The sequence below is a fragment of the Coccidioides posadasii genome, chromosome 5 (genome assembly GCF_018416015.2).
Source record: "Coccidioides posadasii str. Silveira chromosome 5, complete sequence".
Classification (NCBI taxonomy): Eukaryota; Fungi; Ascomycota; class Eurotiomycetes; order Onygenales; family Onygenaceae; genus Coccidioides; species Coccidioides posadasii.
The window spans coordinates 653,285-675,624 of NC_089411.1; the positions used below are offsets into that span (position 1 = coordinate 653,285).

The following is a 22,340-nucleotide window of genomic DNA, read 5'->3' on the forward strand; positions in this document are numbered from 1 at the left end:
ACGCGCAATTTCCAACCCGCAGCGATGGAACTATCAAAGCAGTTAACTCATGGGCCAATTTTGCTCGAGGAGGAGCGGTGTGTGGCATCTCAGGACTGACGTGAGTTCCAGGCGACACGACACATAGTTCAGTAGACCGTTGATGATCGGTGGTTTGATTCAGGTCCAGCTGCCGTGGTTGAGCGAGAGAGGGGGGGTTGTGTGTTCTGTGATGTGTGTATGAAGCCCCGTCCGCCGGTGTTATATCTGCTCGTCGAGGCCGGATGGTACAGAGTCACGACGAGGAAGAATACTACTAGCGGCGGCTTCTAGCAAAGGGAACAAACTGTGGTGGTGGTGGTAGTAGTAGTAGTAGGCCTCCGCAGCGAGGTTTTCCTTGAAGCTCAGCTGGTGCCCTTGTAATGACAACAGGCAGCAACCTGGAATGTGGGAAATCTGGTTTTTTTGTTGGGAGGGGGCTAGCGATGACGTTATCTGAAAAGGAGCCTGGAATGAAGGAGAATCATGCGCCAGATATCTAAAGAAAAGATGAGTTAAATGGGAAGGGGTTTTTTCATAAACCCTGAGCTGCTCTGGTGGTCTGCAGCAGAGTGATATCCAAGCTTGAGAGTGAGCAAGAAGTGCAGCCTCAGACGACAATGGCAAAGGCCTTCAAAACGGGGCTAAGTTTGCTAGGGACAAAGCATCGCATCCCAAAAGAATTTGCGATCCGGGAGAGTAACATAGAGACAAGGTATCAGCCTGCTAAGTTGGACATGCCTAGGAAAATGAGAGAAAAATTGTTCCTAAAGACGAAATGAAACCCTCTCTACTCTTGAAGCCTCTGCCACCTGCTTCAGTGGTAGGCAACGGAACGAGGAGATGAGACCTCCACTGCGTTTTGCTTCAGTAAATTAGCAGAAAATGGCCAAGGACCGCGTCTGCTAAATCAAAAAGAAAGCAAAGTTCAGTAAAGCAAAGGACCACCAGCGCCTCAATTGACTGCCAAATGTATTCCATCACCAGCACTGTTTTAAACACACCAGGACAAGTAACGTTTTGGGCAGCTTTAAATAGAAGCGAACGAGTGTAGCATGCAAACAGAGCAAACAACGGTTACCCCAAAGTCCAGCCAATCATACAGCGGGTCCCGTGGGCAACGCTCTGATTACATAATTAGGGCTTCGCTAATCTCCTAATTGGGTTTAGGCGTGCCGCACCGAAAGCACCACAACTGCATTTCGACCTTCGCCGAACTGTGTGTTGGACGTTCAACGACGCAGCGACGACCTTTGCTTCTCACCCAACGACCACGCCTCCCCGCGGTTCTCCTCGAACGGATTAATATTCAGCAGGCGTGAGAAAGACTTGCCTCTTGCTGGATACACTCCTCCCCGGATCTGCCAGTTGTTTCGTTCCTTGCGCGCCAGAGGAAACAAGACAGTCAAGATGCCTTCCGCTCACGGACACAGATGTGAGTGCGCCCCTTTTGGATACATTTTCTTTTCCCCGCTTGTTTGATCGTGCTGGGGTGTTTTGGTGGTGATGGGGGTTTGCGGATGCAATTGAATATCGCCGATGGATCGTGTGCGATGAGATTGGAACTGGGAAAGATACATTCCGGAGGAGTCTTTCCTCTTTTTCAATTGGATATCTGTGCGCTAACATATTCTGTTTCTGCGTGTCTAGTATATGTGAAGTAAGCGACCCTTCGTGCTCCCTTTTTCAAGGGTTGATCGGCTAGGGTGTAGGAAATGAAGACGACACGAATGATATGTGGATTGCGAGGATATATGTGAAGAGCATGTGCTGACGGGTGGTGACGTTGAATAGGGGCCGGCACCTGAGCTACCAGCGCGGCAAGCGCAACACCAACCCCAACACCAGCCTTATCAAGCTTGAGGGTGTTGATGACTCCAAGGCTGCCAGGTAAATACATCCACACGCATTTTGTAACAGATTAAAGAAAGAAAGATTGGGTTGCTAAACAGATTTGTTTCGTTTGTTAGCTTCTATGCGGGCAAGAAGGTCGCATTCGTCTACCGGGCAAAGCGTGAGGTGCAGGGATCCAAGATCAGAGTCATCTGGGGCAAGGTCACCCGGCCACACGGTACGTCACTGCCCACTAATTCGTGATTGATCCAATATTCCATCCTCGGTACTAAGAGCCATGTCCAGGAAACTCCGGCGTTGTCCGTGCTCAGTTCAGACACAATCTCCCCCCCAAGACCTTCGGTGCTTCCGTCAGAGTCATGCTCTACCCTTCTTCCATCTAAATCGATCGGCTGCCGGGCGGAGGTGTGGGTGGTTGAAAAGGGGTTTGTTTGGTGAATCGACACAGTCCCGATTAGGGTGGAGCAGACAGACCTGCGGGGCGAAAAAGGGACCAGACTACATAGTTTGAGAAAAAGCGCAAAAAAGAACGGCATCAGGAGACACGACCCGTCTGAAGTCAGGACCAAATAGGGATTTATTTTTTTTCCACGCTCGCAATTTTTCCGGTTTATATGGGTATCAGTTTTGTCTCTATCTTGTCCCTCTTCCTCCGGGCTAAGAAGCATCGACGAGGAGTCAGTCCCCTAGATGGAAATGGGTGGCGCCGTCTATTTGTTGATGTTTTAATGAAATCAAACGGGACCATAATGCCCGATGTGATTGCATTTTCCTCTGGCTATGATTGTTGTTCCTCTCTTTCTCCGCTTTATTATCTCTTTCCCCTTCGGGTCTGGTCTTTACCCAGACTCCATTTCTTTTTTTTTAATTTGACGAGATCCACGTGTCAATAAAGAAAAGAACAAACCGAATACATTTGAAGAAATCAAAGAAGCCACTCCAGCTAATGCAATTTTCTACCCTTCCGGAGGCCTTCATCCGGGACTTTCACGGCTGGTAAATGAGCATCCTGCGGTTTTGCAGGGACATCAAAGTATTTGATTTGCTTTCGATGTTGTGGTCTATATCCAACTCTACCTGTCACACAAGCTGTCGGAGTCAGGTTGATGCGTGAGGTGCCTTCGTCCTTCACTATTTGACATGTCACTCTTTTGAAAAACCTAAGTCCTGTGCGTCTACTTTACGCGTGATATAAGTCTCGTTGACAAGCAAATTTTCGCTCTCAATTTGAATCAATAGCAGTGGACGCGCGAATTAATATAGATAACAGGTGTAGACAAGATCCACAGGTGCTGTACGTAATGTGCCAGGCACCGTAACGCGCGTACGGAGTATACGCAAAATGTACGGAGTAGCTATGGACTTCATGCTTCGGAGATTTTTCAGGACTCGGACACCCATATGTTCGATCGCCGATCTTTCCCTCCGCTGTCCTGGTCGGATAGGTGTGCTGCAAACATTTGGCGTCGGGACGGTGGGGGACGACTCGTCAGTCGGGTATTGCTCGATGGTGAACCCTGGGTTCCCAGCCCACTGTTTTATTTTCACTTCTGCACGCCTGGAGATAGTCTGGGCCCTGCTCACCCCACCGAGAGCACTAATATCATCAAAAATAAGAGTTAAAAGAGGGGAAATGCGAACGTGCACGGCGGAGAAGCTGCGCAACTTTGTGAAGGTACTCCGTAGGTTCCGTACTGGGGCATGCGCGAGACCTCAAGATCTGCCGTTCCGTACGCGCTCATCCAAACACGTGGCTAAGTGAGAAGGTTAGGTACTCACGGTGAAAGTCGGCGGATGCGTCGGCGATCTCACAATTAACGGCCTGCAGACGATCTGGTTGATGTGCTCGAACCATTCGTCGAGGTCAGGATGCGCTCGGAAACTTCACTTGGCGACCGATCGGCGTTCCTGCACGCTAGTACTCGTAAGCTTGGCTGGAATCTGAGGACGTGACGTCGATGCGGTCCCCGACAGCGGGGGGAGGAGGGGGCGTCGGGGCCTTATAGGCGCTGGGGATGCCTTTAGAACAGCACCTATGGGGAGGGGCGTCGGGGTGTCTTCTACCCGTACGGCGCCTGTAACGCTCCAGACTCCCAGCGAGGCAACCCTCGGCCTTGGCAGGTTCCGGGCTGGCATGTTTGGCTGGTTTGTGTGTGTGCAGCGGCCAACCACAGCGGACGACGCCCTGGACCTGGCAGCGCTGCCAATTTTTGGCGGGCGCTCGCAACCTGTGTCGAAGCTGTCAAGTCCGCCGCTTACGTGTTCCAGGGATGCTGGCCTGATTTTTTGGTCGCTGATTGTGCTTATCCGTGGGCTGGGGATCGTCTCTTTCATCGCCAACCTCCACACATACACGCATACACCCAGCCATGTGTGCTGGTCAACAAGAAATAATATAAAATGTCGCACATAACCATGCAATTGACCCAATTCTGGTTCAGTTTGATGTTTCCAGAATTGCTGACCAACAGCAACCTCTCTGTTTGCCCCTGGGCCTCTTAGCTAGTTATCTGACTTTTTTGACGTCTGGTTCTTCCCCGACTGGTTCCTAGTATCGGCCAAGTTTGGAGCCCCCTCCCTCTCCATCCGATATCTGAGACAGATGCCACACAGTACCATGCCGGCGCTACCGCTCATCCTATCACATCCAGATAACCACACATTGGGCTGATTTCCCCCGGTTGTGGTCACTTGCGGCTTGATCCTGCCTGCGGCTTGTCTTCGCATCATTCTTTGCCGCACGCTCGCTCGTTGCTGGAGTTGTGAACTCTTTTTCACAGCTTTCACCAAGGATAACATTTTCACTTGTTTCATCATTCATTCGGTTTCTTCCTCTTGGTTCCATCCACAAACATTCTTTTTGTTGTTGGCCATATCAACTTTGTAAACTCATCATCTTCATTCCCATCTTTCGCCCTTGCGCCCATCAACCATGGCTGCACCCCCGGACCGAGCTACCAGGCATAATCGTATGATGAGCTTTACCAGCAACAAATCGGAAAAGAGCTCCAAGACGCATAAGAGCCGTGACTCTAAGCCTAAAGTTACCCTGATCGAGAGTCACAGGGAGAAAGAAGCAAATAGAATCCATACTCATGCCGATCCCACTCGCGCAATCAGTGAAGCTCAGCCATGTATGTCGAGAAGCACTTTTCTTCTTCTTGCCTTCTTCTTTTTTATTATTTTTTATTTTTTATCTTTTTTTCTTTCCGTATCTCATTGGTATATGATGCTAACGCGCGGCCAGCGGCGATTGCATTGGAGAAGTCGAACTTGGAGTCTCTGCGTGGTATCCAGCATAAAGATCGATTTGGCAACGTCATCAGTGAGTGTGCTCTACGCGTGTATGGCGAGAGATATGGGTTTCTGCCGAGATAGGGCTGCTGACGTGAGACTTCTTTTTCTTTGTGATTCTAGCGGATCCTGACCTTTCGAATCCTACGCGCCATCGCTTCGAGCGTCCTCTTGATACCATCCGGGCCTTTGAGGCGGCAATCGACGGAACTTACAACAGCCGTAGACTCTCTTACGCCAGAGGTAATATGACGATGAATTGGGGAAGAATACAGGGTACTAACGTCCCTACAGATGACAGTGTGAATGGTCAGAGTCGCCCAACTAGCTATTTCGGAGGTATGTTTGCTGCTGCTGGAGGCGGTTTCGACATCGCCTGTGTGTCCTAAATTAACTTGAATGCCGTCACAGATCCTCGCGGCAATCTTACACTCCCAACACGCGGCTACAGCGACCAAAACAATCACTATAACACTCGCGGTTTTCAGTCAAGACGGGATAGTTATGTCGATGCATACGGTGACTCTGGCCATAACCAGTACAATAGCTACCATGACGCCCAGCCTCGCCGCCCACGTCACGCGGGACGCCCGCACAACGACCAATGGGGACCCCCACAAAACGGTTACGTACAGCAGCAAGGTCAATATCAGTCGTACGATAGTGGATCTGCCTCCGGCTCCGGAAACCATTCCATGGACCATTTAGCTCAGTCTACCGACCCGAGTTCCCTGAGTAGCTCTAGAGACGGCCTGCAGCAGCAACCATATCAACAGCAGCCATCGCAACCACCGCAGCTACAGCACCTCCAACAGCAGTTACAACAGCAGCAGCAACAGAAGAAAATCGAGGCACAAATTGGAGAAGCTTACGGATTTACAGGATTCGGCACTGATCCCCAGTTGAATAACTCGCAGCCACCTTTCCAATCTTTGAGCAACGGATCATCTAGTGCAAACCACACGAATGGGGTTACGCAGAGAGATGGTTATGCCAGCGAAGCACTCGCCCCTGCACCTCCGCCAAAGCAGACAACCCAAGTCACCGTCGAACCTGCTCGCAAAGACTCTTTCATGCAGAAAGCAAAGATATCGACCGAGAAGCGGAAGAGCTGGTTCAAACGACTTAGCAAGGGCTAAATGTGAGGTAACCAAGATCTTGACAGAGGTTGTTGCCATCTTAACTTTGGGCTGAAGATTATCAACTGCTTTTTTAATCTCACGAGATACGATTTCTTTTCTTTTCCTACTTGATGCGTGATGAATCTGATCAAATGCTATTGCTCGGGTGGGTGGATTCGGGGAAATAGCGAAAGAATGGGTATTCGAATTTTTCTGAGTTATTCTCCGATGTGATCCTTTTTTGCCTTTCTTTGTGTCTTTATTTTTTTTTTGTGTTCTCTTTCCTGATGTTTATGCCTTCTTGAGAATATGGGATAATTGCCACTCAATTCCTTTTACATATCTATGTTGATGCCTTTCATTTTGCGTCCGGAATGGCCTGGGTTTGGGGTTTGGAGAGCTGGATTTCACGATGACTATGTACATTTTCTTTTTTTTTTTTTCTTCTTCTGCGTTGTTTTGCTTTTCGGGGGAAACGACAATTAGGGGGGGTTATGAATTCGTTGAATTTGCTTTCCAAGGGTATCTTTTAAAAAGTTACTCGTTTCAAAACACATTGGTGCATCGGCGGCATTTGAGACTTGAGCTATCTGGGATCGTTTGCGAGGGAGATGGTTATACGGCTTTTGACGCATGAGAATGTACCTATTTGCTAATGAAGATTGTACTATGAGACTAACAAACATTGGACATGGGGTTTGTCAATTTTCCCTTGCGATTCAAATATCTCAATTCCTTAGCTATCAAGAGCTCACGTTCAAGTTACACTCGAAAGTTATCAAAGAGACACCAAGAATGCAACAGACCGTCAATTATTCCAAAAAAATATACGCGCCCATTCCATCCATTCCCATGATCAAGTACATACTCTGCAATATTACACAGCAAAAAAAAAAAAAAGAAAAAAAAAAAAGAGGAAAGACAGAGATATAAAAAATGGCATCTCGTATCTTCGGTTCACTTCATCTTCTTCGTCTCTTCCTTGTTTCCCCGTAATTGTTGCTGCTCCCGCAGTTGCTCTTGATCCCCCTTATCCTCCCTCATCGCGACAACGATATACGAGAACAAGATGAGATTGGCCGTGATCGCGGCCGTGGCACCGGCGTAGGTTGTGTTCCCATCAAAGACATAATTGACGCTGTAGAAATAGGCGGAGAGAGGGAGGACAAGGACGGCGACGGAATAGATAATGAGTTTCCAGAGGACTTGTCTGAAGGGGCGGGTCAGTTAGAGGGAAGCGTGGGAATCTTTGTCTTGAAAGGGAAGAGGAGAACGTTACTGAGGGTAGCCGGGGAGGTCGCGGAGTTGGATCGCCTCGCGGTGCTCTAGTTCGCCAGGCTGTCGCGGTTGCTGGTCGGGAGGAGGAGAGGTGGTGATGGATTCTTTGGTGGGGTTGCGGCGGGTTGCCATTTTTCGCTGTTGTTTCTTTTGCTATGCGATTGCTTTGGATTGCTGGGCGGCTTGGATGGGATCGGGGTGATTTGGCAGGTTTGTTATTCTAAAGATCTGGTTGTTAACTTGGAGAGAAGGGAGGGTGGAAAGGTGTTCGGGGAATTTTTTTTCTCAACAAGGTGGTATTTTCGTTTACCGTCGCGACGAGTTGCTGGCGTTGGAACTAACTGTTGGTGCTGGTGGAGCCTAGAAGTTGGGGGATCTTGGAAGCTCCATCCGGGCGGGCCTGGGCGCCGCGGGTGTCGCTAGCTTCATTGGGTCTAGGCGCTGCTTGGGCCCCAGCTCTCGGCGCTAGATCCAGAAACATCACCCATCGAATGGCATCACGAACAGGGGTATCACCATCGTGGTCATTATCCCGGCGGACAGCCCGCGCTCAGATCCAATTGACGATATGTAGCAGTTACATGTAGCTCGTCTTCTTATAGCTGCATTGAAATTATAGGTGCCTGACATCTCAAGGCTGCTGTCAGCACAGCTACAAGGAATCGGGGCAGATCGCCATCACTAGAGAGCCAGGATTACAAGCACATAGATATTTAGAAGCCCACAACTCCGTATGAATGAATGTTAGATCCTAGAAGACTTTGCGGAGTCCACTGCCTACTGCCGCTACAATACATACAGTACTATCTACAGAGTATGTTCAGCTGAGAATGGATATGTAGCACGTGAATGCAGACGTAGTGACTCCATAGCTAGCCTAGCTACCTCTTTTTTCCTTTTTCTTTTTTTATTTTTTTTTTTTCAATTGACATTGTGCAGCCATCAGTAACAACAAAGTGTGAATCAATACTCTGGATATCATCTTTCATCCCAATACTACTGTTACCAGTGGTGACTGGGACTCTTCCTCTGCGTCAAGCCCAATCAATGCCTTTTGAATGAAAAAAAAAAAAAGAGACCACTTTAATACCACGTGACCGCGTGTTTTGGTGGCGGCGCGTCTGCGGCTCCATTTCCACGCGCCACTCACCGCAGAGCAGCGGCAGAAGCGGCGGCCGTGCAGAACGTGAAAATTGTGGAGAGCAGCACCAGCCGTATCTTTTCCGCTGCAGTCAGTCTGACTTCAACCTCACCTCATCCCTGCTCAGCAAGGACAGGTGCACTGTCCAGTGACCCTCAGGCAGTGCAGACCTGAGCTTTGTCAGATCTGCTTCCATTCACACTTTTCAATGGTCTTTTTTTTATTCCATATTATGTACAGAGTATTTGATACCCAAATGTTCTGCGGATGATTGTGTCCTCCCATCTCCCTAACTGCTGAATCTACTGCCCAAAGCGGAACTCTATTCACCATGGTAGACCGCATTCTTGATACTCCCATTCGCAAGGGCGCCCTTGCTGGCGAGTCAATACCTCCAGAATCGGATTGTTCCGAAGATGAAACTATTGCGACCGTCCCGCTCTATCCACACCTCCAAGCGCCAGCAACACAATCGTCCACAATACCCACACAAGCCCCATTGTACACTCAAAGAATGACTCAACCCACACAATTAATCGACCGTGCAACCTCTCCACAAAGTTCTCCACTTCGCAATCCTCCCGTCGTCCAAGTTGCTACCTCTTCCCCCCTGGCTCCGTCTACCTCTACTCGCTACCCTAAACCCGGAACACTATCTACCTCCATCGCACCCAGTGGTACTCGTTTTCGCCCTCCAGCCATGGCGGCCCCGGTGAAAAGAACACCCGTGATTGATTTGGAGGACGATGGACCTACCTACCGCGGTGGCTCCTCAGATGATGACGAACACCTCGGAGCGACTGATATCAAGCCCTCTACTTTCATTAAAGCCTCTAAAACCCTTGAGAAAGCACGTGTGGCTGAATCACCCGTGGCTGCAAGCAGCTCGGCAAAGTTCAAAGAGATCACCGCTGCGGCATTCTACAACCCAAGCGCCACGAACACACCCCCCGTCAAGCGACAGGCAGATACCAGTGCCCCTCAAGGTCCTTCAGCGAAACGACCGCGAAGCCACCCCGGATCGCCTGTTCCTAACGCCCTCAAGCTTGCGGACATAGAAGATTTCAATATTCGAATCAAGGTCGAACGGATTCGCAACGTTTTTCCAAACAAGTCCATCCAAACATGCTTAGATGCGTTGCTTGAGAAAAAAGGAAATTATGAAGACGCAGTGGATTATATGGGGAAATTGGAAGATTCTGCTCCTAACATTATTACCTCTGAAGATGAGCTTAGTCTCGACCACAAACGTGCCCCAGCAGCTGTCCCCGCCAAACAGCAGATCAAAGCAAGAACTCGTATCCAAGATAAGTGGGCGGCTGGTCAGCGAATGGGTCAAAAGCCAAACAATGCTGAACCTGCCCAGTCACGCCGTCGATTGATTAGAGGAACTAGGTCTCGTCAAATTTCTCCTATTTCTTCTCCTATTCGACCGACTAATGCTGGGGTTACTAAGAAACCCGGGCGGCTCATTAGAGGTAGAAGGAACCGTTCTCCCTCTCAATCAGAGTCTTCTGCGTTATCTCTTGTGGAGTCCGATTCATCAGATTCCGCTCCCGAGGAATCGGAGGACGACGGCTCGCTTCAAGACAAGGTCTTAAAATTCTTCAACACCTGCTCTGCAGATGACCTTGCCGATATTGCCGAACTTACTCCTGATCTTACTACCCATTTTATGTCCAAACGTCCGTTCACCTCTCTGGATCAAGTGCGCAAAATTTCCGTTGAAGAAGCTCAGCCCAAAGTAACGAAAAGTCGGAAGCCGAAGAAGCCGCTGGGCGACAAAGTCGTTGACAAGTGTATCGACATGTGGACTGGCTATGAAGCCGTTGATGCACTTGTCAAGCAATGCGAAGCTTTGGGCAAACCCATTGCTGATGAGATGAAAAAATGGGGCGTCGATATCTTCGGTGCTAAGACAGCGGGAGAGTTGGAGTTGGTTTCCTTGGACAAACCGCGTTCTTCTCACGATTCCGGCGTTGGCACTCCTTCCAGTCAAAGCAGTGAATCAGGCGAGAAGAAGTTCATTGGACAGCCTTCCATCATGAGCGAGAACATTAAAATGAAGGATTATCAGATCGTGGGGATCAATTGGCTAAGCCTGCTTTTCGAACAGAAACTAAGCTGCATTCTTGCTGATGACATGGGCTTGGGGAAAACTTGTCAGGTCATCGCTTTCCTCGCTCATCTTTTCGAAAAGGGTGTCAACGGTCCTCATCTTGTTGTTGTCCCATCATCTACTCTGGAGAATTGGCTTCGCGAATTTTCAGTCTTTTGTCCAAAGCTGAATGTCATGCCATACTACGCCGGTCTAAAGGAACGAGCATTTATCCGCGATGAAATCGAAACAAACCGTGATAATATCAATGTTGTCATCACTACATACACCATTGCCAAAGCCAAGGTTGACGCAGGGTTTCTCGCTTCAATGGATTTCTGCGCTTGTGTGTACGATGAAGGACATATGCTGAAGAGCAGCAAATCCCAGCTTTACAACAAACTTATTCGCATTCCTGCGCAGTTTCGCCTCCTTCTCACAGGAACTCCACTGCAAAACAATCTCCAGGAGCTGGCTTCCCTATTGGGATTCATTCTACCTCATGTGTTCAAGGAACGGAAAGATGATCTTGAATATATTTTCAGCGCAAAAGCCAAAACGATTGACACCCATTCCGCTCTACTATCAGCACAGCGAATCGCAAGAGCAAAGTCCATGCTTACTCCTTTTGTCCTTCGCCGCAAGAAACATCAAGTGATTGATTTGCCGCCTAAAATTACTCGGGTTGAATATTGCACAATGAATGATGCGCAGCAAGAGATTTACCAAAACGAGACGGAAACAGTTCGTCGTATCATTGCTGAACGTGCAGCTGGCAAGAAGGTTGGAAACAAATCAACAAATATTCTTATGAAATTGCGACAGGCTGCGATTCACCCGTTGTTTTATCGTCGTCACTACGATGACAAGACACTAAGTCGGATCTCAAAGGCTTGCTTAAAGGATCCAAAGTGGGCGATGTCGGATCCGGATGCGATCTATGAAGAGTTAATACCATATAACGATTTCGAGTGTCATACTTTGTGCGCAAACAACTCCGATTCTTTGGGTAAATTCGCTCTGAAGAACGACGAGTGGATGAACTCTGGTAAAGTTGAGAAGCTGTGCGAACTGCTCAAGCAATATACGGAGAATGGAGACCGAATTTTGATATTCTCGCAGTTCACGATGGTCGTGGACATCCTGGAGCAAGTTCTAGAGACTTTGGAGATCCGATTTTTCCGCCTGGACGGCACCACCTCTGTCGAAGACCGGCAGTCAATCCTCGATGCGTTCTACGAACAAGTTGATGTCCCCGTATTCATGCTCTCGACAAAGGCAGGCGGTGCCGGAATCAACCTAGCTTGCGCTAATAAGGTTATTATCTTTGACTCGAGCTTCAATCCGCAGGATGATATCCAAGCGGAGAATCGGGCCCACCGTGTGGGCCAGACGAGAGAGGTTGAGGTCGTGAGACTCGTCACGAAAGGTACAATCGAGGAACAAATTTATGCTCTAGGTCAGACGAAGCTGGTGCTTGATCAACGTGTTGCCGGTGAGGAGGAAGGAGGCAAGAAGGGTGAAGAGGCGGGGATGAAGGTCGTGGAAGAGATGGTGATTGCGAAGCTGGAGGGTGAGAAGAAGGAGAACAGGGATGGCGAAGGGAAGGGTGAGCTCAATGCCGATGAAGCCGAAAAGATCCATGCGGCGGAAGCGGCCTAATGTCTCGGTGTCTTAAATCGGCTCGGTGTTCGGGTGTGGATTTGGGCCTAGCATTGTTCGTCTTATTTTGGGAGTGTTCCCTTCAAGTGTTAGGTCCTGTTTCTCGTTTCTGATTTCCTTTTTCTTGCTTCCTTTGGTTTCCGAGTTCTATCTTTTCAAAATGTTTTCCCTGCAGTTGCTAAAGACTAAGGGCTTCGGATGACTACCCATTGTGCGCTGTTAGACCCATGCTGGAGGTTCTGGTTCCAACAAGACACTCTTTTTTTAACTTTCACATCATGCTAGACTCGCTTGCTCACATAGATCTTAGACAAATCTGCGATTTACGTTGCATGGCATAAGTGCTTTACCCCTTGAGATACCTCGTGTTCTGTCCACGCTTTTCCGGACTCTTAAGGCCTCGTTCTCGTTTACCATGCAAACAGGCCGAAAGCATTTCGTACCCCTGAGGGTCTTTTCTTGTACCCTTGCCCATGTTTCCTTGAACTAGCCTGTGCGATGGCCTTTGTGGACTGAGTGTAAGAGCCTGCATCCGGCCTTGTCGGTTTGGGTGCTGGGAATGAACAACGAAAGCTCTCGACCCAGACACCGGGCCTTCGGCCCTGTAGGTACAATGGGTCTATCGTCAAGCACGCGTAGCAGTGACTCTGACCTTTTATTTTTCCTTGTAAGGCTACGAAGCCTAAAGGTGAAGAGTAGACATCCTACTCTCACAGGGCTGTTAGTCCAGGGCGAATGCGAATGGGGGATTTTGGAGGATCTTGCAGGTATTCCGGCAAAGACGTCTAGCGAGTGCTGCATCATGGTATGCCATCACAATGCCTGCCTACCTAGCTGCACGAGGATTTCTTCCTCAGGAACCCCCTCTCGCTAAGGCGCCATCCGAACCCCGTCTCCGTCGTCTGCTCCTGGTCCCTTATTTTTTTTGTCCTTTTCGGCTAGATGGCCAGCTGCACGCATTGCCCACCCATCCACTCAGCGCCCCCAGTCTTGTGGAGCTCTCATGGCAATGGCGACGGGGGTATGGATGCCCCTCGTTCTTCCGGGGTAGGTTGACAGTTCAGTCTGTACCCCTCTCTGGTGCTATTGCAGGCGGATACTTGGATCTTATTCCGAAGCTTGCGGGTGGTGGGTAGGTACGAAGTGTGTGCATACATCATAATGTACTCTCTATGTATTCTGGCTTACTGTGGGTGCTCTTTCTGCGGGTTCTTGGGTAGTCTGGGTGATAGATCTACCATCCATAGCTAAGCTTGTATGTACATGCTATAGAGTCGATACCAACCAGATATCTACGCAGATGTGTATGCGGTGAATATGAGCCGCATTCTTCGATGGCTCACGCAAAATTAAACAGCATGCCCAAGGCGTTTGATAGTGTTTCTCGTAGATTCGAGCTCAATACGTGTTCTCACCCGGGGAAGGATCACTTTGCTGCTTCCTCTCCAACGGGCGTCCATAAATCCGGCCGGATGATAAGAGCACATCTGGTTTGGCGTTATGCCCCCTATTTTGCTTTTCCCACATATTGTGCTACTTACGCTATCAGCTTGCCAGCCTCTCAGGCCACTGGAAAGTGGGCTGGACATGTGATAGCGCGCACATTCACGTCGTACAGCATCCATATTCTCTAGGTCTCTCTCCGTTGGGCTCCAATTGGGCTCGCGGCGTTTCTCGCCCCAGTCGGTCACGATCCTTAGATGCGTGTGGCCATTTTGAGATGGTTCTCAATGCCTTCCGTTTGCTGCCGTGCTGCGCCGGGAATCACGATCGAGCAATAATTTTTGTTTTCTTATTCCCCTTTCTCCCGGTCGGCGAACAAACGATAGAAGCAATGTCTGCCTATGCGATGTTCTGGCACCAGTCGCGCATGAGTATCTATCTGGGTGCGTTTGCCGTGACGATGGCGTAGAATGGGTTGGAAGAGTCGATGTCTGTGCCGCTGGTAAGCCTTGAGAGTTTCCACTGTACTGAGTATACCGTAAGAGAGCTTAAGGCAGTTTCGAACAAGTTGCCTTTTTCTGAAGCTTCCTGGTCCGTTCTGGCTTTGTGTCTTTGGAGATAGTGTAGAACAAGCTGATTGTGTTCGCCTGGAAGCATTCATCCGGGGAGCGCTGACCGTGACCACGAAAGGATCGGACGACCCGATGGGCAGCGATCCACGGATCCAGAGGCTATCACAGCATGATGCCATGTATATCAATGGATTTTATTAATAGCCAGCCGGTGGAGCAGCAGTCGAGAGCGTCCGTTCAGCTGGGGTGGAGAGAGCCATCGCCTTCTCAGCGGGAGATCACCGTGACGGAGAGAGGAAAAGAGAGAGACGCAGACCGGGATTGCAGGCTGGATTCACCACTCGGCCGGACCAGGAAGCCCGCCTGGTCTCTGTCCAGGGATCGCCCGTGGAGTTTCTTGCATGGGGATGGCCTCACTTGCAAGCAAACAAGCGACAAGCATTGCGATCTGGGTGGTTGGCGGCGGGGAATTTTAATTTCCCACGTTCGGTCGCCCGTTTTCGCCTGTTGAGCTTTTTAACTATCCGAGTTCGACGACAAACAGAACAACGCTGCCCAATCAGCCGGCGCATCCATCCGACACGCAGCCAGCAGACACCCGTATCATGCTCGCTTGCTGACTGAGTGAATTATTATGATTACTTTCACTTTGTTATTAGTTTCTGCGGAGCCTTAGCTCGCGAGGGCAGGCAACACATGTCCGCGATGATACCTCGGCCTTGTCCGCTCCACAGCACCAGTGGCGACTGAGATGACAGCTCGTTCTGTTAATGAGTTAATGATATGAATCCCTGAACCATTTTTCATTTCGCGGGGACTCCACGATGCGCTCTGGGCGTGATCGTGATCCACAGCGTTGATCCTCCAGCCTTTTAAGAAGCCGCTGAGCGCGTCGCTGGCGCCGGGCTAGATCAATAACGTGCATTATGGCGCCGATCCGCCACCGATGATAGGCTGGCTGACTGGCTCTTCCTCGAGCCCGCGTCTCTCGAGCTGCTGGACGGCGATGAAACGTTGCGCCTTGGCATTTGGGGAAATTGTCGAGCCGTCCAGTCCTGGTGTGCCGTCCCGTCCAACCTCTCGTTTGCATTTTCCAAGACGATGGGTCCGGGGGAGTGCTCTTTCAAAGGGCATCCATGCTAACGTTCTCGTCGAGGGATCATGGACTCCGAGCTGTGTCTCTCGTCTGCTCCCAACCTCGCCTGTGTGCTGGTTTGAGTTGGTTAGGATTGCAATCGTCAGTGACGATATTTATGCCTGTTCTCGTATTGCTGCGTTTGTCTGCCCGTTCAATTTGCTTGCTGTCTCTCCTTGCTTTTTCTTTTCTTTTCTTTTATTTCCCCGTTTTTGCCTCCTTTTTTTTTTCTTGATCGACATGGAGACCTGGGGAAGATCCCCTCTCGCGGGCCGCCTGATCTCTGGGACAGACCGACATTCAGCCTTCGGAAACATTTTCCTCCAACCACTTGTATTTGGCCACAAGACCAACTGTGGTTTTTTTCGTGCATTTCTTCCAGACTAACTAACCAATGCATGAAGGATTCTGGAAGCACAGTCCCACTTCTTCTCTCGCTGTTCTCTCGCCTTCCTTTCAGGCGACGGGGACCGGAATACGGGAGTCTAATTAATTTTATCCTGAATCTGCCTATCAAGTTCAGCCCGCTGGCAGACCAAATTCCGCTTTTTATTTTCCGGTTAATGACCGGACCTGCCAAGAAGCTTCGAAGAGGAGCAGGGTAGGATTTTGTCCCTCTCAGTGCCGCCATTATTCTCAGATACTTTTTACCTTTCGAGGTATCATTCCAACCGCCAAGACGCCTATTCGACTGATGTGCCGGCAATGTTGGCTCGTATCTGTGGGCGCCAGGGAACCCTTAACCCCATGATCCAAGCTAACTAGGGCTTGTCCATATTATTATCAGGATCAAACGGTAAACGGGGTCCTTCCTTCTCTCAGGGACCCAGAACTTTTGCGGAGATCCGGGGTAGCATCGTCAAAATAGAGGCTTTGCTCGTTGGCAGGTTGGGATCTGATATGGGCCCCAGGCGGTAGGTCGCGGCCATATTCGGCGGCCGGTTATTCCAAAATTCCTACTCCGGTCTATGAACAAACGCGGCCAGCGCTGTCAGCGAGCTCCTCAAGGAAGAACTTAAAGGGGAGCTGTTCCCACCGGAATTTTTCTGTTGGTCGATCCTTTCCCCTTACTTCTGTGTGATCAGAGTAAAGCCTGGGCTGTCAATTCTCCCCTTTCGCTTCCCTTTCCTCTCTGCTCCAGGACTGTGTTTGGGTCGAAGCCACAACAGATCACAATGAAGACCACCGGTTACCTCGCTTTGGGCGCTGCCCTCGTCTCCTCCGCCTCTGCGGCCGGACTCGAGAAACCAGAATTGGGAAAGAGAGTGCCATATATCTTCAAGGACCTTGTCACTCACGTACGTTGCCAATTGATGCGCAGAACGGGCTAGCGGGGCCAGGAGTGTTAATTGTACTAACATTTGCTTTGCATAGGATGCCTTGTTGGCTAAAATCAAGCTAAAGGACCTGGAAGACGGCATCGGAAAGTTGCAGAGCTTTGCTGATGCCAACGGCAAGACTCGTGTATTCGGCGAGCCGGGCCACAAGGCCACCGTTGATTACATCTACAACGAGCTCAAGAAGACTGGTTACTACGATGTGACCAAGCAGGAGCAACAGCACTTGTGGACTCGCTCCGACCAGTCCCTCACCATCGATGGTGCTGAGATCAACTCCGCTGCCATGACCTACAGCCCTTCCGGCAAGGTTGAGGGAGAGCTCGTCTTGGCTAACAACCTTGGCTGCGCAGCTGTAAGTTTCTCCAGCATGATTGACCCAGCTGGACAGTTTTTGCTGATCTTTTATGCAGGAGGATTATCCAGAAGGGACGAAGGGCAAAATCGTCGTCGCTGAACGTGGTGATTGCTCCTTCGCCGATAAGAACATGATGGCGCACGCAGCCGGCGCTTCTGCCGCAATCATTTACAACAGTGTCCCCGGTGAACTCCGTGGCACCCTCGGCGGTGTTTATGACAACACTGTCCCGGTCGTTGGCATCTCTAGAGAGGATGGTCTCGAGCTCGTCGACAAGTTGAAGGCAGGAACTGTCAGTGCTGATTTGTTCGTTGAATCCCGCAGAGAGAACCGGACAACGTAAGTCAAGTCACAATCCCCCAGGCCTCTGCGAAGTGCATATCTAACTCGCATGTGTTTAGCTGGAACGTCCTCGCCCAGACCAAGCGTGGCAACGCAAAGAACGTCATCATGCTCGGCGCCCACTCCGACTCCGTTGATGCTGGTCCAGGTATCAACGACAATGGCTCTGGCTCCATTGCCCTCCTCACCATCGCCAAGGCCCTCACCAACTTCCGCGTCCACAACGCCGTCCGCTTCGGCTGGTGGACCGCCGAAGAATTCGGCCTCCTCGGCTCCGAATACTACGTCTCTCACCTCAGCAACTCCGAACTCGAGAAGATCCGCCTCTACATGAACTTTGACATGGTCGGCTCGCCCAACTACGTTAACGGTATCTACGACGGCGACGGCAACGCCCACAACCTCACCGGTCCCGCTGGCTCCGCCGAGATCGAGCATCTCTTCGAGAAGTACTTCGACGACCTCGGCTGGCCTCATATCCCCACCGCCTTCACCGGCCGCTCCGACTACGATGCTTTCATTCAGAAGAAGATCCCAGCTGGCGGTCTCTTCACCGGTGCCGAAGTCGTCAAGACCGAGGAGCAGGCTAAACTCTTTGGCGGTGAGGCCGGCAAGTCCTTCGACCCCAACTACCACGCCGCTGGCGACACCGTCGACAACATCCACAAGGGTGCCTTCTTGTTGAACACCCGTGGCGCTGCTTACGCTGCTGCTGAGTATGCCCGAAGCACCAAGGCCCTCCCACCAAAGGAGGCCATCCCCAACGCCAAGCGGGCTGAGACTAAGCTCAAGGGATACGGTGGTGACCTTCTCGGCATGTGCGAGCACAAGGCTTGCAACTACTAAACAGCTTCTTTGTTTCCTTTCCTTTTCTTTATTTTAACGCGCCCTCCGCAAAGTCACAAATCTTTTAATTGGAGCTGGTTTCAATCTCCACCTCTCCATGTTGGGATCCGGATATATAAGAATTGTCCTTGATTGAGATTTCAACAGCTGGAACTTTTGTAGTTGGGTTGGGTCGCCGTCTTTTTGTTTAGACAGGCCCACTTCCGCCCCCCTTATCCAGCGCTGTATATAATTCCAATACAATGAATACAAGAAATAACAGAGATATTATTTCAAAAGAAACATTCCTTTTATCCTCTATCTCCTTTTCCAGGATAGTTTCGAGGATCATGCTTAGATGCTACCTTCTTTTCATAAAGTGACTCAGCACCGGTAGATATGTAGTTATGTAGCCAACCAGCTTCAATCCGAACAATAAATATTCCCTCGAAAATGCAATAAACACGAATCTAGAATGAGTATATCCCAAAGTATATGCGTTCCACTGCGCCTTGAAACAACCATGGAATATTGAACAATTAAGAAATTTTTAAGACCATCAACCAACGCTTATGATATGCTGAGTAGACGAATCACCATAGGGGTAGCGGGAGAATAGATGGGCCAATGTAAGGAGGATGTTATAAGGTCAGCGGGCTGGGGGGAACATGCGTGCCATCTGCCACTTTGGCCCCAACTTCCGCAACCGCCGATTCCGCGGACACCGAAGCGGAAGAGGTGGGTTTAGAGACAGATGAGCCTGTCCGAATAGGGCCGGTTCCACCGGCTACGTTAACCTGAGTGGACAGCTTTGGACTGTTGCCCTTCCCAATTCCTCCGCCGCCGGCGGCCTTTGCGGTATTTCCCTCGATAGCTTTCAGGACGGCTAGGCTTTTGTTCGACTCGGCTCTTTCGGCTGCACGTTTGGCGGTTCCGATTATCTCGTCAACATGTTTCGCCATGGGGATTAGATCTTCAAATCCTAGCACCGTTACACAATCTTCGTACGTTTTGGATCTTTTCGACTCCGCAAAGGCTTTGTCTTTACCGGGAACGAGCTGATTAAGCAGATACTTGGTGTTTCCCCATCTATTTTCACATTGGAGCGCAGCCTCCATGTAGGATCGGACGAGATCTCGCCAGTGCTCCAGGCCACCGTCGGCCTGTGAGCGAAAACATGAAAAGTTGGACTCTGCAGAGGTGGCAATCATGGCGCCGTCGACACCGTATTCGCGGATAAGCTTCATTGCCTCGTCTCGGGATCTCACATCTCCGTTCATCAGGCATGCCACGCCTGCTTTTCGGCAAATGGAGGCAATCATTGGCAACTGTTCACGGATGGCGGCCTCGCGAGGACGCATGGGCGTCGTCCGGCAGTGCACAGTAAGACCAGTAATTCCAGTTCTACAAAGTCGAGTAACGAGAGCTTCGGTCCGCTCGGGCTCCGCGAGGAGGCGGATCTTTACGGAAATTCCGATTTCATAGGGCTTCCCTATCTCCTCGACTAACGCTTCAAGAATCGAAACGAGGCGGTCCGGAGTTTGCAGGAGTGCGGCGCCCATCCCACCGCTCGTGCTGAAGGGTTTTGGACAGCCGGAGTTTACGTCGATGCCCGAGACGTCCGCCGCAACGACTTTTGCGGCTTCCACTGCTAACGACGGATTTGCGGTGCCCAGTTGGAAAATCAATTTGCCCCTTTCTCGTACAGGATCAATCCTATACAGTACCGACTCCTGAGCTGGTTTGTTCGGCTGGCCGCCGTTCGACGGGATACGGGTATATTCGATCATCGAGTTGCGGGGGTTAATGCGACGTTTTGCGCCGATGATAGCGCGATCGACGGTCTCCGGACCCCATACCAGGTCTGCGCCATACTTGAGGGAAACGATACGTGATGGAGTCTCTCCGGAGCGGACCATCGGTGCAAGCACGATCTTGCCTCGATAGTCCACCCCGTTCTTGGGGATGGGAACGTGGGGTGCTGCCTCTGTGAAAGACGTCATGACTGCTCGGAGAAAACGAAACATGTCATTGTCGACAGACACCAGAACTCGGGAGAGAGGGAGGACGAGGGAAACACGGCGAGGAAGACGCGGAGAGAGAGGAGGAGTTCGAAGGACAGCAGACGAGATGGCGGAGCCGGCGAAGATGCGCTGAGGGGGTTCGCATCGCCCGATCGGGAAAGTTGGGATCACGTGGCGATAAACTGCTGATAAATTTTTTGCTGACTAAGATGATCCCATCAGATTAGATTAGGGTGATCTAGTCGAATGGAGAGAGAAACAGAATGTCAGCAGTGATCATGTTGACTTGGAAGGGATCCTTGTAGACACGTTGCATTTGGAAGACGAGTCCGGAGTCGAGGAGGAGAGCAATTACGACGTTTATTTATTGGCAGGGACTAAGGACTTGAGAAACGAATTTACGTTTAATGGAGTAGGTATTATCATTAAACACTGTCAATCTCACGTTACGTTAGCATTAGATGCATGGTGAAAGCAATAATGACGCTCTAGGGCTTCTGGAAACAATTCAAAAGTGATGGCAAGCAGTGTAACCACAAACAAGGGAATCCAGCAACCTCCAAGGGCCATACAAGTGAATAATGCATATGGCACTTATGGTTGGCGCAATTGAAGGAAGATGAGAGCCCAAGGAGCCCAAAGTGTCATTTGTCAGGATACTTCTGCTGGAACTGCCAAAGATCAGAAGGAGGGTTTGGGTTTGCTTTTCAAAGCCATGGTATCCTGACACCTAGAAGGGTGCTCAGTTGAAAAAAAGAGAGAGATCAGGCAGCATATGTCGCATTCATATTCAGATGAACATAAGAATAACATCAATCAGCTGTGTCGGCGATGGCCACTTCATCTCTTCCACGCACTAGGACTAGAATCAGGGCCTGTTCCAGTACGTTGATATCGGTTACAGCGCTTGAAACCCGATGCCTGAAATCTGCATGAAGTTGCAAACACGTTTCGCCAAGACTTGGCGCATGATGCTGGCGGGTGGAAGGACGATCTTCGCATCGCATCTTCGGCCCGCAAAGGTGGTGAAGTGCCTTTATCTTGACCTCTTCAGGTGCATAAGAGGGCGCTGAATGAAATGATATATGCTCACTGACCCTGACGCTCCCAATTGAAGGCCCATCTCACGATGCGACATCAATTTTGGAATCGTATAAACCTAGAAGATCGACAACGGAAATCCTTGACATTAACAGGGGCTCCTCTTCCCCCTAGCGCAACGTATTATGAGTACTCCTTCTGATAATTATTCAAAGCCGGCCGGGAGTGGAAGTCGAACTGAAACAATGCCGATTGAGAACGCCCGCTGTGACGATTCCTTGGCCGTTCGGCAACGGCATTCCCGGTTTGGACGTAGTCAGAGACTTCAATTGCTCAGGTCGATCTCCAAATGCGTATACACAGTAGGTAGTCTTGAAAACACCGCCCGCGGAGGTAGTTATAGTGAACCAGTTAACCGATTTCGACAGCCACGGGTGTCTCTCCGAGACCACGGGGACGCAACCCTCTTTGTGAAAGTGAAATGTTCTCAATATGATTCTTGGTTGAAGGAACCTCGGTTTAAGCGTGGGCCAATCAAGCCTGGGCAGTCTGAATTTTAGCCATCACCAACGAAAACATTATTTTTGAAGCAGAACCAGACGGCATCAGCAGCGGGCTTAAGGGAGAGTCTCGGAAAAGAAGCGTGGGCCGACGGCTAAACATCAATCATCAGAGCTAGCTCGACGCAGAGTAATAACAGCCACCTGGCTACTTAATTGAAACCTTCTTTCTCACCTCCAATTTCTCACTGCGAAGCTGCGAACAAGTGGCCAAGATAGACCAATGTCGCTATTTTC

At 50.2% G+C, this 22,340-nt stretch overlaps 6 protein-coding genes across 6 annotated transcripts; 4 read left to right on the plus strand and 2 right to left on the minus strand.

Moving 5' to 3' along the window:
* Positions 1-1,212: 1,212 nt before the first annotated feature.
* RPL33B (60S ribosomal protein L33B) lies at positions 1,213-2,255 on the plus strand (the record flags this gene model as incomplete). Its single annotated transcript, XM_066125777.1, has 5 exons — positions 1,213-1,453; positions 1,669-1,678; positions 1,813-1,908; positions 1,989-2,089; positions 2,158-2,255. The coding sequence occupies exons 1-5, from the start codon at positions 1,429-1,431 to the stop codon at positions 2,253-2,255; spliced, it is 330 nt and encodes a 109-aa protein (XP_065981861.1). The 5' UTR covers positions 1,213-1,428.
* A 2,093-nt stretch (positions 2,256-4,348) lies between these two features.
* Positions 4,349-6,524, plus strand: D8B26_008186 (uncharacterized protein). Its single transcript, XM_066125778.1, has 5 exons — positions 4,349-5,006; positions 5,120-5,197; positions 5,290-5,409; positions 5,461-5,505; positions 5,578-6,524. Exons 1-5 carry the CDS (start codon positions 4,805-4,807, stop codon positions 6,303-6,305), a joined length of 1,173 nt encoding a protein of 390 aa, XP_065981862.1. The 5' UTR covers positions 4,349-4,804; the 3' UTR covers positions 6,306-6,524.
* Positions 6,525-7,244: 720 nt separating this feature from the next.
* VMA21 (vacuolar ATPase assembly integral membrane protein vma21) lies at positions 7,245-7,697 on the minus strand (the record flags this gene model as incomplete). Its single annotated transcript, XM_003067968.2, has 2 exons — positions 7,245-7,497; positions 7,567-7,697. The coding sequence occupies 2 exons, from the start codon at positions 7,695-7,697 to the stop codon at positions 7,245-7,247; spliced, it is 384 nt and encodes a 127-aa protein (XP_003068014.1).
* A 1,340-nt stretch (positions 7,698-9,037) lies between these two features.
* On the plus strand, positions 9,038-12,803 carry D8B26_008188 (uncharacterized protein; the record flags this gene model as incomplete). The annotated part of the gene is made up of 1 exon (XM_003067969.2): positions 9,038-12,803. The coding sequence occupies one exon, from the start codon at positions 9,038-9,040 to the stop codon at positions 12,464-12,466; it is 3,429 nt and encodes a 1,142-aa protein (XP_003068015.2). The 3' UTR covers positions 12,467-12,803.
* Positions 12,804-16,429: 3,626 nt separating this feature from the next.
* On the plus strand, positions 16,430-18,747 carry LAP2 (Leucyl aminopeptidase yscIV). Its single transcript, XM_003067970.2, has 4 exons — positions 16,430-16,914; positions 16,991-17,308; positions 17,367-17,650; positions 17,713-18,747. The coding sequence occupies exons 1-4, from the start codon at positions 16,792-16,794 to the stop codon at positions 18,497-18,499; spliced, it is 1,512 nt and encodes a 503-aa protein (XP_003068016.1). The 5' UTR covers positions 16,430-16,791; the 3' UTR covers positions 18,500-18,747.
* A 372-nt stretch (positions 18,748-19,119) lies between these two features.
* D8B26_008190 (uncharacterized protein) lies at positions 19,120-20,481 on the minus strand (the record flags this gene model as incomplete). The annotated part of the gene is made up of 1 exon (XM_003067971.1): positions 19,120-20,481. One exon carries the CDS (start codon positions 20,479-20,481, stop codon positions 19,120-19,122), a length of 1,362 nt encoding a protein of 453 aa, XP_003068017.1.
* Positions 20,482-22,340: the final 1,859 nt, after the last annotated feature.